The 16,218-nt window shown below is 41.4% G+C and overlaps 1 protein-coding gene across 2 annotated transcripts in view; it reads right to left on the bottom strand.

Annotated features, from left to right (window-relative positions):
- Positions 1-317: 317 nt before the first annotated feature.
- The window catches only part of LOC134752121 (zinc finger protein ZFP2-like), a 138,964-nt gene continuing 123,063 nt past the window's right edge, over positions 318-16,218 (bottom strand). Inside the window, exons 1-7 of one of the 2 annotated variants that reach the window (XM_063687694.1) lie at positions 15,887-16,070; positions 15,158-15,467; positions 14,218-14,353; positions 9,187-9,345; positions 8,125-8,184; positions 7,802-7,858; positions 318-2,329 (exon numbers count right to left, since the gene is read on the bottom strand). In XM_063687694.1, the coding sequence (XP_063543764.1) occupies positions 708-2,329; positions 7,802-7,858; positions 8,125-8,184; positions 9,187-9,345; positions 14,218-14,353; positions 15,158-15,286 (2,163 nt within the window). In that variant the 5' untranslated portion in view covers positions 15,287-15,467; positions 15,887-16,070 and the 3' untranslated portion in view covers positions 318-707. Of the gene's footprint in view, positions 2,330-7,801; positions 7,859-8,124; positions 8,185-9,186; positions 9,346-14,217; positions 14,354-15,157; positions 15,468-15,886; positions 16,071-16,218 lie in introns of those variants that run through there. The other variant, XM_063687695.1, reaches the window with a different exon arrangement.

Genomic DNA, 16,218 nt, shown 5'->3' on the forward strand with positions numbered 1-16,218 from the left:
GTAGTTGTATTAGGTGAACGTTGAGCAAGCTTTTGTGAGATGAATGAGATAATGAAAGAGTCGTATGTCATATAGCTTTGACATTATATTTTAAACCGTCACTCATGTAGCCTACAGTTGATATTCGTTCGAGAAATGTCCACCGGTAATAACCTTTTGGTATGGAAAGTTGCTACGAATCAGAGCAATTTTGTAAGTGTGTGACATATTTTAACGTGGCTATGAATGTGTGAGTTTAGCGACACTGGTTTTCATACTAAATAGGAGTCATTTCACATCCACTAGTTTATTAATTCGTGCGACTCTCAATCCGGAGGTCGCGGGTTCAAACCATTTGATATTGCCAGTCGCTTTTCGGTGAAGGAAAACATCGTCAGAAAACCGGACTAATTGCAATAAGGCCTAGTTTACCCTCTGGGTTGGAAGGTCAGATGGCAGTTTTCGCTCCTTCTTAGTCTTGGGACCAGGGCAGGGTAGTCACCCCTGTCTCCAAAAACAAAACTTTTTTTTTTTTAATTTTCTTCAAGTGTGACTAAGCTAAGCATACCCACGCCAAATTGCAGTTTTATAGTTGTAACGACCACTGAGCAAAGTCGCGGACGGACATGGCGAAACTATAATGTAATAAGTTGACTACGGAACTCTAAAAATGAGTGTATTTTCTTAATGCCATTTTGCAACCAATGTCTTTTACGCAACATTTTAGTTTAGTCATATTTATTCAATTCTATTAATTTAATGAATCTCGTAGGTTCCTCGTGGTGGACATTTATAAGATGTTTCTTAACTTTACCAGGGCGCTGAAATTTCTTACAACATATTTCGCAAGCATACGGTTTCTGCCCAGTGTGTACACGATTATGAATTTTTAGTTCAGCAAGAACTACAAAAGCCTTATTACAAATATCGCAAACATGTGGTCTATTTTCCTCGTGCATCCGTCGGATATGAACATTCAAGGCAGACTTATGTCTGAATGGCTTTCCGCATACTTCACACGAGTGTTTTTTTTCCTCGTGCACCTGCATGTGGTCTAGTAAATTCGTCTTCGTTCGGTATTTTTTATGACATACTTGGCACTCAAAAGGTTTTTCTTCATTATGTGTTTCTCTATGGGTTTTTAGAATACCTTTAGTCGAAAACCGTTTGCTACATATTTCACACATAAATGCTAGGTCTTTCTTTTTATCTGCCGTTTCCTTCTCAGTGTGTTTGTTCATATGTTTTATTAAAGTCCCCTGTAATGCAAATCGTTTCCCACAAGTATCACAACTGAACTGTTTGTCCATAACTTGGTTGTGTTTGTCCAATAAATGTTTCTTTAAGCTACATCTATAGCGGAACTTAGTTTCACAAGTTACACAGGTATAAGGCTTTTCCCCCGTGTGCACGCGCATATGTACATTCAAAGTCTCCTTTATTATGAATCGTTTATTACACAGATGACATGCGTGCTTATAATCCTCATTGTGAACTTTCAAATGCAGAGTTAAAGCACCTTTCGTTGTGTACCCTTTATTGCATTTTTCACACTTAAAAGGTCTCCCTCCAGAGTGATCCACTTTATGAGTATTCAAGGCAAACTGCGTATTAAATTTCCTTTTACAAACGTCGCAAGTGAAGGGATAATCTCCAGAGTGATGTTTGGAATGAGCGTCTAAATAATGTTTATCCGCAAATTGCTTTTTGCATATATCACACGCAAAATGTTTAGCGGGTCCTTGATCTTCTGATTCTTCTGACGACTCTTTTTTGCATGCAGTTATTTCTCCTGGCTCTACGCGATTCTGATCATATTTCACATGAGTATTTTTATGTTGGGTTAATTGGCCTTTATGTCTATATTTCTTGTTGCATATATCACATTCGTATGGTTTTTCACCCGTGTGTATCCGCATATGAGAATCATAATCGAATTTCTTTACAAATCCCCTTTTGCATAATTCGCAAGAGAATTGGAATTTTCCTATATGGTTTGCGTAATGCTCATTAAAGTGGCTCTTCTGCCGGAATCTTTTGTCACAGATGTTGCACGCGTATGGTTTCTCTCCAGTGTGTATCCGCATATGAGTAATATATTGATGTTTGTGTACGAATCCCCTTTTGCATAATTCGCAAGAGAATTTGAATTTTCCTATATGGTTTGCGTAATGAGCATTTAAGTGGCCCTTCTGTCCGAACTTTTTGTCACATATGTTGCACGCGTAGGGTTTCTCTCCTGTATCGGAGCAGCGTTTGGTAACGTTCGGAGCTGGCGCGACCGAGACGCTGTGAGACGCGGTAGGAACTGGTTGAGCAAAAGGCGCTGGCGATCCTTCGTGTAATGAAACTGGAATAATAAGAATTCATATTAGGAAGTGGAATGAGTGTTCACAAGCAACTTTTGTCCTAAAATATTTTTTTATACACTGACTCAAAAAGTAGTGCTTTACGAGGCTATTAAATGTAGTTTTTGCGAATTCTAAGTTTTTATTTATCTCCGACCGTAGTCCATTTGACCGAGTTCGGATGTTCAATAACTATATATACATATGATAATTCGCCATTTGACAATGATTATGATAATGATTATAAAAATTCTGAATTATTCGGCTGAATGGAAATGGAACTAACATTGCCATGTTGGCTGACATAAACAGGACTAATTAAAAAGTAAAACCGCCGCCTGCTATTTTCTAATTCAAATAATTCATCTTAAATTGCAACTGTGTGGTTTTCTATCATCGCTAATAGTAACATACTTAGTACTAACATACGTTTTTAGACGAATGTGTACTCAAATACAGGGTGGGCCAATGAAAAATGCATTTAAAAAAATTAAAAAATAATCAATTTTTATCTTTTTAAATAAAAATTATAATTATAATTTGGGATAAAGAAATAAATTTTACGTTTTAAAAATTAAATCATCAAGATGTCGTCCGTAGCGGTTACGGCACTCTTCCAGTCTTGCTTGTAAATTTTGAAAGACTTTCGTTCTAAGTTGCAGAGATATTGATTGGATTTCTTGACGAATATTCTCCTTTAATTCTGTTGTGGTTGTCGGATTATTGGAGTACACTTTACTCTACAAGTAACCCCACAAAAAGAAGTCTGCCGAAGTTAAGTCAGGGCTCCTGGGAGGCCAAGCAATGTCACCTAGCCTCGATATCAATTTTTGAGGAAACATTTCACGCAAAACTTTCAGGGTCACGTTACTTGTATGGCAGGTGGCCCCGTCTTGCTGAAACCATGTGTTGTTGTTGTAACCATACGATTCGTGAAGTTTCGGAGCCAGGAAATCTCTTAACACGAAAGTCTTTCAAAATTTATAAGCAAGACTGGAAGAGTGCCGCAACGGCTACGGACGACATCTTGATAATTAAATTTTTAAAACGTAAAATTTATTTCTTCATGGGATGAAGAATTATATTATTATTCTCTTTATTTATTATTTTTCTTATGTTAGGTTTTTTATAATATGCATATAAAAGTAAAATATAAAAACACTTACAAAACAATACAAAATACATATAAACAAATTATAAAAAACCTAACCTAGGGTGCCGCCAGCAGCGGGGCAGGGCCCAAGCTGCCGGTGGTCAGGGCCGCAGAGAGAGGAACCGGCGGACTATCCGCGCCGTGTCCAAGATCACCGCCTTCTGCATCTGACCCTTGATCCAACCACCTAGCGAGAGTCTCTCAAGGTGTTGGTCGAGACTCTTCGCTATGAGACCGTTCGCTGAAACGACTATCGGGACAATGATCGTCGAATCAACATCCCACATGGCGGTTATCTCGTGTGCCAAGTCTAGGTACTTACTGGACTTGTCCTTCTCGGCTTTCACGAGATTCTCATCATGGGGGATGGTGATGTCGACGAGCACGGCCCGGCGCTGCGATCGATCTATTATCACAATGTCAGGCTTATTGGCTACAATAGTCCTGTCAGTGACGATAGATCGATCCCAATAGAGCGTGGCACGACCATTCTCGAGAACTGGCACAGGTAAATACTTGTAGTACGGTACTTCGCAGTCCACAAGGCCGTATAGAAGAGCAAGCTGCTGGTGAATAATCCTGGCTACGAGATTATGTCTGTGCAAGTACTCGCCGTTAGCAAGATGAGAACAACCGGAAATGATATGCCTGAGTGACTCTCCGGGACGGCGGCATGCCCGACAAATGTCGACCGTACCGTCCTTCAGGATATATTTCCGATAGTTGTTCGTCATCATAACTTCGTCCGCAATTGCACAGGCAAAACCCTCGGTTTCTCCGAAGAGGTCCCCGAATCGTAACCAGTTCACCGACGCGAGCAGGTCTACATCGGGTCCCGTGAGGGCCTTGTAGAACCGCCCATGTAGCACCTTACTCTCCCATACCGCCTTGCGGCCCACAGCACTTTGTACCACAGGTTTGTGCCAGTTCTCGTTTGCCAAGGAGAGCGGCGTGAAGTTCCTGTCCACTGCCACCACATCACGATGCATCCCACACTCGTTGTTAAGGAAATAATTCCTGAGATTGCACACCTCGCGGTTGTGGAGATCTTTGGCGTTAAGGAAGCCTCGACCTCCACACTTCCGTGAGATGTACAATCTCATAACTGACGAGCGTGGGTGTAGCATACGGTGTGTGGTGAGTAGTAGGCGGACCCTCCGATCCAGGGCGTCCAGCTCGGTCTGAGTCCACCTTAGTATGCCAAAGGAGTATATGAGTATGGGCATTACCCAGGCGTTGAAGGCGCGCACTTTATTGCCTCCTGACAAAAGACTGTTAAGGACTTTTGTGAGCCGACTGAAAAAGCGCTCCTTCACCGACCGTCTAATACCCTCGCCCTCAATACCCAACGACTGTGACATACCAAGGTATTTATAGGTTTCTGATTCAGAGATAGATCTGAAAGACATTGTCTCAGAAAGTTGTAAATTTGTTGAATTTACAACCTCCCCCAGCTGTACATGCATAACCGCACACTTATCGACACCAAACTCCATTCTGATGGCGTTACTGAAAACTTCTGTGGTTTTCAATAGCACCATCAAGTCTTGGTTATTTGGCGCAAATAGCTTGAGGTCATCCATGTACAGAAGGTGAGAAATGACTTCACCCTCTCTCCGAAGCTGGCAACCTAACCCTGAATCCTTCAGCAGGGTGCTGAGGGGATTCAGAGCTAGGCAGAACCACAGGGGACTCAGACTGTCACCCTGAAATATTCCTCGCTCGATCCTTATAAAGTCCTGCGGGCCAGGGCGGTCATCTCCACCTCCTGGTTGACGAAGGACTGTGGTCCACTGCCTCATACACGCACTTAGGAAGGATATTAAAGCTGCATCAAGTTTATACAGCTCCAATACCCTTCTCAGCCATGAGTGAGGCACCGAATCATAGGCCTTCTTATAGTCAATCCAGGCGGCCGAGAGGGCCCCCCTGTTCCGCCGAACTTGCTGGCATATGGTCATGTCTATGAGGAGGAGCTCTTTAGTACCACGGGACCCAACCCTACATCCATTTTGAGCGGAGGCCAAAATGTTGTTAGCGACAATGTGCGCGTTAATTTTTGCTCTCAAAATGGATGTAAGGAGCTTGTAAAGTGTAGGCAAGCACGTGATGGGTCTGTAGTTCTTTGCTTCCGTGGTACTACCGGACTTGTGGAGCAGGAAGGTTACACCAGTTGTTAGGGAAGGTGGGAGGGAACCGAGCTCTAGGGCTTGTTGGAACTGCGTTGCCAACCGTGCGTGCGAGCATCGAAACCATTTTAGCCAGAAGTTGTGCAATCCGTCCGGTCCAGGACTTTTCCAGTTCTGGGTCGTACGGATGGCACAACTTACGTCATCGGGGTTGATGGTGATAGCCCCCATAGGTTCGATGTTCTCGCTCTCACGTTCGACAACGTCTATCCAACCGCCCTCCGTGTGTTCTACAGGCACTGACCAGATGCTACGCCAGAAATCAGTCATGGCAGTAGCATCCGGTAGCCGCACGTCGGACACACGAGAGTCGGCTTCCTCCCACCTTCGGTACACCTTCCTTTGGTCACTTTGAAAAAGACGATTCTGCTGGAATCGATCCACACGCTTTCTGTAGCGGCGAATACGGTTTGCCCATGCATAGACTTTCTGCTTTAGAAAGTCGATGCGCTCTGTGACATTGGCCATGTAGTCGCGGGGCCTGACATCCGTCCCCGCGAACGCCTGGTTCACAAAGCGCATTACTCGGGGGCGGTTGTTGCCCCCCCTAAAACAGATCAGCTTTGCAATGAGAGTCCTAAACGAGCTGATACGTCGCTCGATCCGCGCTTGCCATGCAGGGACACCTCCGGCGGTCCTAGGTGCACGTTCAGCGTCCGGAAACTTGACTCGAGCAACACGGCACGCCGCGATGGCTCCGCAGTACATGATCGAGTGCGTATCATCTAAATCTTTACTAGTCCGTAAATGTGGCTCTAGTAAAGCGTTTAGGGCTCCCACTAGCGCTAGATTGCGTCTATTTATAGGCAGACGTGGTAATCGTGGCCTAGAGTTGGTTGTGGCGCGATACTGCGTAATCGCCTCTTCCAAAGTCCTCCTCAGTTGCTCATTGGCAGATGTACTCACGCTCTGACTTACAAAATCCCCCTCGTCGGTACTAAAATCAACCCGCGGCGCTCCCGGTGCCAGGTCGGGTGCGGGCACCGGATCCGGCGACGTGGCGGGAAGATCTCGCACCGAGGTGGAGTCCGCGCGAGCAGAGAGAGCCTCCTGGCGAAGCTGATCAAGTGTCGCGTCATCCAACCGCTTTAACCGTTGAATGACGCGCACCTGGTCCGATAGTCGCTGCTCCGATACGGTGATGGTAGGTTCAAGTGCCTGAAACAGAGGCAGCATCCTTGAACGATACGCGGACAGCCGGGTTCCGCCCTCTGTAACCCCATAGTAGGCGCGCATGACGTTCTCATTCATGGATTGAGTCCATCTCATGCGACGCACTACACCACCGGCAGCGGGAGCCGTGGGCGGGGCAGGATGTCCCGCAGGCCCCAAGCGTGCCGGCAGCGGTGGCCGCCCTCGTCGCGCAGGTGGTCGTGGCGGCGGCGGCGGCGGCGGCCCGCTCTCGTCGCTCGACTCGCTGGTGTCGGGCGCGGTGGCGAATTCATCGCCCGACGACAATTGCGAGGAGACGGACGAGGCGGGCGAGGGTGGTGGGCGTGCGTTGGTTGTGGTAGACGCTTGTGGACGCGTTTTACTCCTTGTGATCATTTTCTTTTCTTTATAATTCGACCATTGTTTGTCGGCTAGTTTTGTACATTTGTAGTTACATTTTTGCGGTCACGTATCCTTTGCGAGTGTCGCATTAATGTGAAGAGGTAACTTTTCCACAAGAAAGTACAAGGAAAATGTAGAAAAAGCCAGTAAAAACATATTTGATTAAAAAGAAAAGGAAAATTTAGTAAAAAACGCGTCTGACGTTGACAGCGTCATTTTTTTTTTTTTTTTTTTTTTTTATAATTATTATTTAAAAACAAAAATTGATTATTTATTTAAAAAAAATTCAATGCATTTATCACTGGCCCACCCTGTAGTTCAATTACTGAAATGTTATACAATTAAATTATATTAATATTTTTTCATCACACTTTCTCGAAAAAGATCTTATTTCATGCAGGTGTATAGAAGGACAACGGCCTATATTGTTCCCACGGGAGTTACGGATTGTTAAAAAAAACGAAGCTATAAGCCCTAGGGAGTTAAAGTAGTACAAAAAAGGGGACTCATTTTAGAGCTCTAATCAGACTTCTATAGTTATCCTAGTTGGTTGGGATACAGCTTTCCAGAGTACACACCTGATACGATGTTGCTGTCAGCCATCTCCACCTCCGGCCTCTCCTGCTTGATACCGCCTGCCGGAAACATGGCTTAATTGTATACTTAGGTAGACAAAAATATAATTCGAAGTTTAGATAAATACTTTCGAACTGTTCCTTGTGATGAGGTTTGCAATTATCAAAGGTTTTTACAGATACCCGTCTCTAGTTTTTTCTTTGAGATTTGTCATACTGACCAAAGAATTATTGCGGCAAGTTCTTCGAAAAACAATAAATAGCGTTTGAAGTTTAAATTGACAAACGACACAACTTAAAAGGCACCCCTCGTATAGGTTACTTACGCGAAATGGCGTCATATCCAGTAGGTTTCTCTAACTTGATTTTGAAGTTGTCATCTGCAGCTTAAAGAAAACGTTATTATTTTATTATATCATTGTGAGCTTGTTAAGCATTCATTTAAATTTCATAATAGTTTAAATAAACAGACACTGTCAGACAGCCGTTATGAAATTAAAACCATTAAAAACAGAATTAAATAGACAACTGGCGTTGATGTAAGTTCTGTTTGAGCTGGGGGCCTACCGCGAAAACCAAAATACGCAAATTGGGGGAATCTTTCTCTTTTACTCCAATAAAGGCGTAATTAAAGTGACAGAGAAAGATGCCCGCAATTTGCGAACTTCGATTTTCGCGGTTATAGCGTTGCTGAAGCGGAGCTCCAACGCTTTCAAGTTCTTGACTCTACGAAGGGAAGACATACAAATAGAAATAAATACAAAATACAAAAATCTTTATTTGTTTTAAACACAAATTGCCATGATTTAGGTGATGGAGCCGCCCGGTAAGCAAAAAATTGCCTGTGTCGGGAGGCACCGCTCTTCCCTAGATTAAAGCAAACTATTTGTACAAATAAAAATTTAAAATCTAAAGATTAATTTTTAAAACTAAAACAACAAAAATGACCATTTAACTTACACTAAATTTGAACAAACTTATGATGTAACTTAAATAATTTATAATAATAACTATAAATGCATGAAAAACGTGTGTGTGTGTGTGTGTGTGTGTGTCTGTGTCATAAAATCGTCCTACTTGTAGCGCGTAAATACAGGCGTATTTTGACAATTATGGGCTGGGGTTTGTACTATCAGTGTCTTTCCTAACAGCGACACGTGATATAAGAGCCACCCCACACTAGCGTCTTTTGAGCGTTGACGTCTAGTCAGCGCTATGGAAAATGGAGTTTTTGCGCAGTCGCGCCAACGTTGCGTCGAGCAGCACCCATAGTCGACTAGACGGCGACGCTCGAGACCGAGAGACGCTAGTGTAGGGTGGCCCTAAAGTCAACTCGAATCCTCTTTTCGTGTCTAAAGATGAAAAGAGAATGGTGAATAGGTTCTCACCGATCACTTCCGGTACAACATTGATTTGGATGTTCGAGCGTCTGACCCATTGCTCGTTCCTTGTAGAGTCCATAATAACGTCATCAACTAATTTCGCCAGTTGGTCCAGTTCCGTTCTGCCTTCCTCCAGCACGCCGACGCGGGACTCGATGGTGGGCTCTGCAACATAGTTAGATACCATTCTTCAGTCTAAAAGCTATAACAGACGGGCGTACTGGACCGCGACCTTGGTCCGCTCCGAGGCCTGCTCGATTGTAAGGATGCAGCTATAGAAAGAGATGTGTTGACCAGACCAAGGTCCACTAAGGTGACAAAGGTAATTTCGGGATGTGCACCTAATGTTTTCTGCTTTTGTTGTCTGTACATGTTCATACATGTTGTGGGATTTTGACGAATAAATGCCTTTTATTTGTCTTTACCAAGGTTGCGGTCGAGTACGTCCGTCTGTTACAACTTTACAAATTATTATATATAGTAATTCTTTAATGGTATGTCATATAGTGTTGTTATTTATATCAAAATAAGCTAAAATAGGGTCACTAGCGCCATCTAGTTAATAATATGTACAACATGTGTGTCTATGCATCTTGTCTTTGAAATAAAGCTTCTTACTTGTCAACCGTCATCCATGCGTTTCATTAGTTTCTTTAGAGGTTATGGGCTATAATCCCGGTTTTTAATTAGAAAGTCTTAGTGTTTTTCGTGTTTAGTGCGTGAAAATGACTTCCAATTTTCTGACGAACGTGCCGAAGCTTAAGGGTCGCGAAAATTACGATGATTGGGCGTTCGCAGTAGAAAATTTGCTGATACTTGAAGGCGCGAACAAGTATCTGAAGGAAGAACCTCAAACAGGCGGGAGTGCAACAGCAGCAGTAGACACTGCAGATGCAAAAGCACGAGCGAAACTGATTTTGACTATTGATTCATCGTTATTTGTGCATATAAAGAGTGCAAAGACCACGAAGCAATTGTGGACAACGTTGAAGACTTTGTTCGACGATTCAGGATTTTCGCGGAGAATTTCTTTGCTTCGTCATTTAATATCCATCAGATTGGAAAACTGTGAAAATATGACGAATTATGTGACACAAATTGTTGAAACCTCGCAAAGATTAAGTGGTACAGGTTTCAAAATCGATGATGAGTGGGTAGGTTCATTGATGCTAGCTGGTTTACCAGAACGATTTATGCCTATGATTATGGCCATCGAGCACTCTGGTATCAGTATAACGGCAGATTCAATTAAAACCAAATTACTCGATATGGAAACAAGTCAAGTAAGTGAGACGGAAAGCAATTCAGCATTACTTGCAAAAAGTTACTTGAAGAAGAAGTGTGGCAACACTAGCAAGCATAGACAACAAACCTCTCAAACGTCAAACTCAAATGGAAACACGAAAAATATAATCTGTTACAGGTGCAAGAACGCAGGCCATTATCGAAGCCAATGTCCACTGTTAAGTGAAAAAACAGAAAAGAAAAAGCAGACTAACGCGTTTAGCGTTGTTTTTCTTAGTGGAGACTTCAATAAAAGTGATTTTTACGTAGATTCGGGTGCGAGTCAGCACTTTACAGCGAATGAAACTTGGCTGCAAAATAAAGAGTTTTCGCCGGATATTCCAGACGTTATCGTAGCAAATAGTACAAAAGTTCCTGTTTTGTGTTCCGGAAACATGGACATCACGACTAGTCACGGCTACGCCGTGAATGTGCAAAATGTCCTGTGCGTGCCGGACCTTACGACTAACCTATTATCGGTCAGTGAATTGACCAAAAATGGAAATACTGTACATTTTGGTCCTAAGAAATGTTGGATTCGGAACAAACTAGGAAATTTAGTGGCAGAAGCAGACCTAGTCAACGGTGTTTACAAGTTAAAACTAGAAACAACACCAAGCTGTATGCTATCTTCAACAACAGCTGATGGTCAGACGTGGCACAGCCGTCTCGGTCATATAAATGCCAGTGATTTAAACAGGATGAAGCGCGGATTAGTGGATGGAATAGATTTCCCTGGAACATTCACGGGAAGTAAATTAAACTGTGAAGTGTGCTGTGAAGGAAAACAGTCAAGGTTACCCTTCTCACCAGGCACAAGAGCCACAGAGATCCTTCAAGTTGTTCATAGTGACATATGTGGTCCTATGGAGAAAAATTCAATTGGTGGTGCAAGATATTTCATTATTTTTGTTGACGATTTTACCAGAATGACTTTCATTTATTTCCTTAAAGCCAAGAGTGAAGCACTAAGTCATTTTAAGGAGTTCAAGTCAATGGTGGAAAACAGTCAAGACAAGAAAATTAAATTTTTAAGAACGGACCAAGGCCGTGAGTACTGTAGTAAAGAATTTGAAGATTTCTTAAAGAATGAAGGTATAGTGCACCAGAAAACCAACCCCTACACAGCTGAGCAGAACGGTCTTAGCGAGCGAAGCAACCGTACGATCGTGGAACGTGCAAGGTGTCTTTTGTTTGAGGCCGGCCTAGACAAGAAATTCTGGGCAGAAGCTGCCAATACTGCCGTATACATAAAGAACCGGTCAGTAGCGTCGGGGATAGAAAAAACTCCATACGAGATGTGGACAGGAAAAAAGCCAAATTTAGAAGGTTTGCGCATCTTTGGAAGCCCTGTCATGGTACACATCCCTAAAGAAAAAAGGACTAAATGGGACAAAAAGTCCAAGAAACACATACTTGTAGGATTTCCTGAAAATATAAAAGGCTACAGACTTTATGATCCTGTAAAGAATCAGATCACAACAAGTCGAGATGTAGTGATTTTAGAGAAGAAGAAGAATGAGGATACATTCACAGTTTGTATAGAAAACACAGATTCAGTGGGGGAGTTGACACAGGAATCTGTGGTTAAATTAGAGCCGATTATCCAGTCCAGTGAGTCTGAGTCAGAGTATCTTGATGTGGACGATGAAGGTGAACAGCATGAAGAGGATGGACAGCAGCAGTTTTTAGAAGATACTACTCATAGAACAGATGCTCTGCCACAGTTAAAACCTAAAAATCAATTGTCTTCAGAAAATGCTTCACCGAGAAGAGCAGAGGTCACAGAAGGATTGGACACAGTCAATGAAGACAGACTGAAGCGAGAGAGGAAGATACCTGAGCGATATGGTTTTGCAAATACATGCACCAGCAGCTACGTGGGAGAAGATGAGATGACATATGCAGACGCTATCAGTGGACCTGAGAAACAACAGTGGTTGCAGGCGATGGCAGATGAACTGCAGTCTTTCGAAGACAACGAGGTATGGGAAGTTGTCAATGCTCCAGATAACGCGAGTGTAGTGCAGTGTAAGTGGGTCTTAAAAAAGAAACGTGATTGTGACAATAGAGTGAGATATCGTGCGCGGCTTGTAGCTAAAGGTTTTACACAAAAGCTTGGTGTGGACTATCAAGAAACCTTTTCTCCCGTTATTAGGCACTCAACTTTGCGGTTACTATTTGCTTTGAGTGTACAGTTAGAAATGGATATCACTCATTTAGATGTCACAACAGCCTTTCTTAATGGTCACCTTAAAGAAAGCATTTTTATGCATTTGCCAGAAGGTTTTCCTGTCACTGACTCAAATAAAGTGTTAAAATTAAAAAAGGCTGTTTATGGCTTAAAGCAGTCATCACTTGCTTGGTATAAAAAAGTTGATGAAACTTTGTGTAACTTAGGATATACTAAGAGTAAACTTGAGCCTTGTGTATTTATAAAGAATCATAACAATAATGATAAAACTATTGTTGGTGTTTATGTTGATGATTTTTTAATATTTTCAAATCATAGTACAGAAAAAGATAATCTTGTAAAGGCACTGAGCCAAAAGTTTAAATTAAAGAATTTGGGTCAAGTGAAACAATACTTAGGCATGAGAATTAATATGAATAAGGATAAAAATGTCATTACTATAGATCAGGAGAATTATATAGAGATGTTGTTAAAAAAGTTTGATATGGAAGATTGCAACCCTGTTGAGACTCCTATAGAATGTAAATTGAATGTTGAAAAAACAAATGATTGTGAAGAAAAACTGCCATATCAAAAACTTATAGGTAGCTTGATGTATTTATCAGTATTAACTCGGCCTGATATTTCTTATGCTACTAGTTACTTAAGTCAATTTAATAATAGTTATTCATATGTTCATTGGAACTATGCTAAAAGAGTGTTAAGATATTTATTGAGAACAAAAGACTATTGTTTGAAATATTCCAAAGGAAAAGCAGAACTGGTAGGTTTTGTAGATGCCGATTGGGCGAGCGATGCTATTGACAGACGGTCATATACAGGTTTGTGTTTTATGAAGTCTGGTTCTGCTATTTCTTGGGAGAGCAAAAAACAAAGGACTGTTGCTTTGAGCTCATGCGAGAGTGAGTACATGGCTTTATCAGAAGCTTGCCGTGAAGCCATTTACTTGCAAAACCTTGAAGTGGAACTGATGGGTTTTAGTAATAAAATTGTAATATACAATGACAGTCAGAGCGCATTGAAGCTGGCAAATAATCATCAATCACATAAGCGTTCTAAGCATATTGATGTTAGATATAATTTCATTAGAGAAGTGATTAGTAATGATATTGTGGAAACAAAGTATTTGCCAACCGCTAACATGCCCGCTGACCTGTTAACGAAAGGTTTACCGGAGGTGAAACATTACAGGTTTATGAAAACACTTGGTGTGGTTCAGAAATGATTTTATTAATGTTCATTGTTAGTAAATCATTTTACATATTTAGTTTCATGTTTAATAAATAACTTGTTTTTTTTTGCCTGTGGAATTGCTGTTATAATAAAATAAAAATAAATAGTTTCACCGGTTTACACCTGTTAAATATTAGTTTATTTGTTATTTTGATATAGTGGGGGTGTTGTTATTTATATCAAAATAAGCTAAAATAGGGTCACTAGCGCCATCTAGTTAATAATATGTACAACATGTGTGTCTATGCATCTTGTCTTTGAAATAAAGCTTCTTACTTGTCAACCGTCATCCATGCGTTTCATTAGTTTCTTTAGATATAGCTTACTGGCAGGGAGTGCTCCCGTGAGCCGCTTGAGCAGTACGTCCTGGACGCGCTGCACTTGCAGCTTGAAGTTGTTCGCGTCCCGCAGCCGCCCCACGCACACCTCGCAGATCCCGCACTCGTCATTTCCTAAACTTAGCTGGAACACAAAATAGAAACAATGTTCTTTACAACTTATCATATAATTTGTTAACCCGTACGAAGCCGCCCCAGGTCGCTAGTAATGGATAAAACATTTTAGAAAAAGGTCCCTTCTGTAGACAAAACATTAAAACTTCCGCGGTTTGAACACATATTAATTCACATTTAGAAACGGGTCTATCGCGAATTTATTTTGTTACCTTTATTTACCGACGTTTCGACACAGGTTTCACTGGTCGTGGTCGCGGCTAACTGACGTCCCAGCAAAATGTCAAAACAGAGATTTGTGTGACTACCCCACGAAAAATGCATTTAAAGTTTGAGGTAGACATCACATTTTCAAACCACCCACTTTTCGTGGGGTAGTCACACAAATCTTCTTATTTTATTATTGTCTTAGTGGTAATTCAAATATTATTAATAATCTTAGAGTCAGCTGTCGCTATTATTCAATCATATGTAATCTTAATTCTAAGAAATCTCTATGCTAGTGAAGTTAATTAATTAAACAATAATGTCTGTTTTGACATTTTGCTGGGACGTCAGTTAGCCGCGACCACGACCAGTGAAACCTGTGTCGAAACGTTGGTAAATAAAGGTAACAAAATGAATTCGCGATAGACCCGTTTCTAAATGTGATTTAAAACATTAAAAGTTAACAATTACTGAAGTAAGCGGGGGCAAACATACATAGCAAATGTTATTCAAGAATCCTATGTGTCTACAAGACATGTTGCCAGAGATATTGCCAAATAAAAGCCTAAATGTAAACAATTTAATAAGATAACGGTTTCATACTTACATCTAAACCGAAGCATTCTCTCAGCATATCGAAATATATCTCTGTTTTGCCGAGATGATTGTATAGTGTCTTGAGGCCTTTGTCCGGAGGGCGCACCAAGCAGCAACTACACGAGTAATACTCTTCCATGGTCTTATTAGATGCGACTGGGTAAATGTCCACTTGGGAATAATCAATATTTGTGTGTTTTTGCTTCGTGCCAACATCAAGGTTGGATAAGGCTTGGCCAGTATATAATTATATTATTTCGTAGTTCAGCAATAGATGGTGTTCATTAGGATATCCGTACATTAGATAACCCCTGTTTGTTCTGAAATGCACATCAATTTTACCCAATTAATAATTTTACTATAGCCAAAAAAAGACCATTCCCTCCCTATATCTCCGAAACTACTAGGTCCAAAATTTTGAAAAAAATATACAAAATAGCTCTTTACCTATAGAACACAGGAAAACCTATTGGAAATGTGCAGTTAAGCTCGAGTCGGACTTAATTACTTAGTTATTGATCCGACCCCTACGGATTTTATTGACATCTAATATTTCACATAAAAAATTGGTACATTGTTAAAAATTGTGTAATGTACGGAACCCTTGGAACACGAGTCCGACTCGCACTTGGCCGGTTTTTATATTGATTAGTTGTCTTGTATTGTAGACAATATGGCCACATTGGAGTCCCACCTACTAGGGAGAACCTTATCTGCTATTTTACCACTGATTACTTACCCGTAGCAGCTAATGGAGACTGTGAATTGTGATAGTAACTACCAAATACCAAACTAAAAAAACAACAGTGATACTCGAAAATTTCACCGAAACAATTTTTTAAGTGGCCGAGCACGTGTGGTGTGTCAACGCCACATGAACGCCACGACAGACAGAACCGCAGAATCCTAGTGAAAGTAGTGAGTATTGTATTTTTTGGGCGGAATTCAATCACAGCAACAGTCTCATTTCACTGATTCACTGACCTGAGTGACCATTGACAATATAAATATTATGAATTGACATTTTGTTTTTTTATTTTATTTGCAACGTTTATTGCTGCGCCGCAGAAG

This window comes from Cydia strobilella, chromosome 24 (assembly GCF_947568885.1).
Source record: "Cydia strobilella chromosome 24, ilCydStro3.1, whole genome shotgun sequence".
Classification (NCBI taxonomy): Eukaryota; Metazoa; Arthropoda; class Insecta; order Lepidoptera; family Tortricidae; genus Cydia; species Cydia strobilella.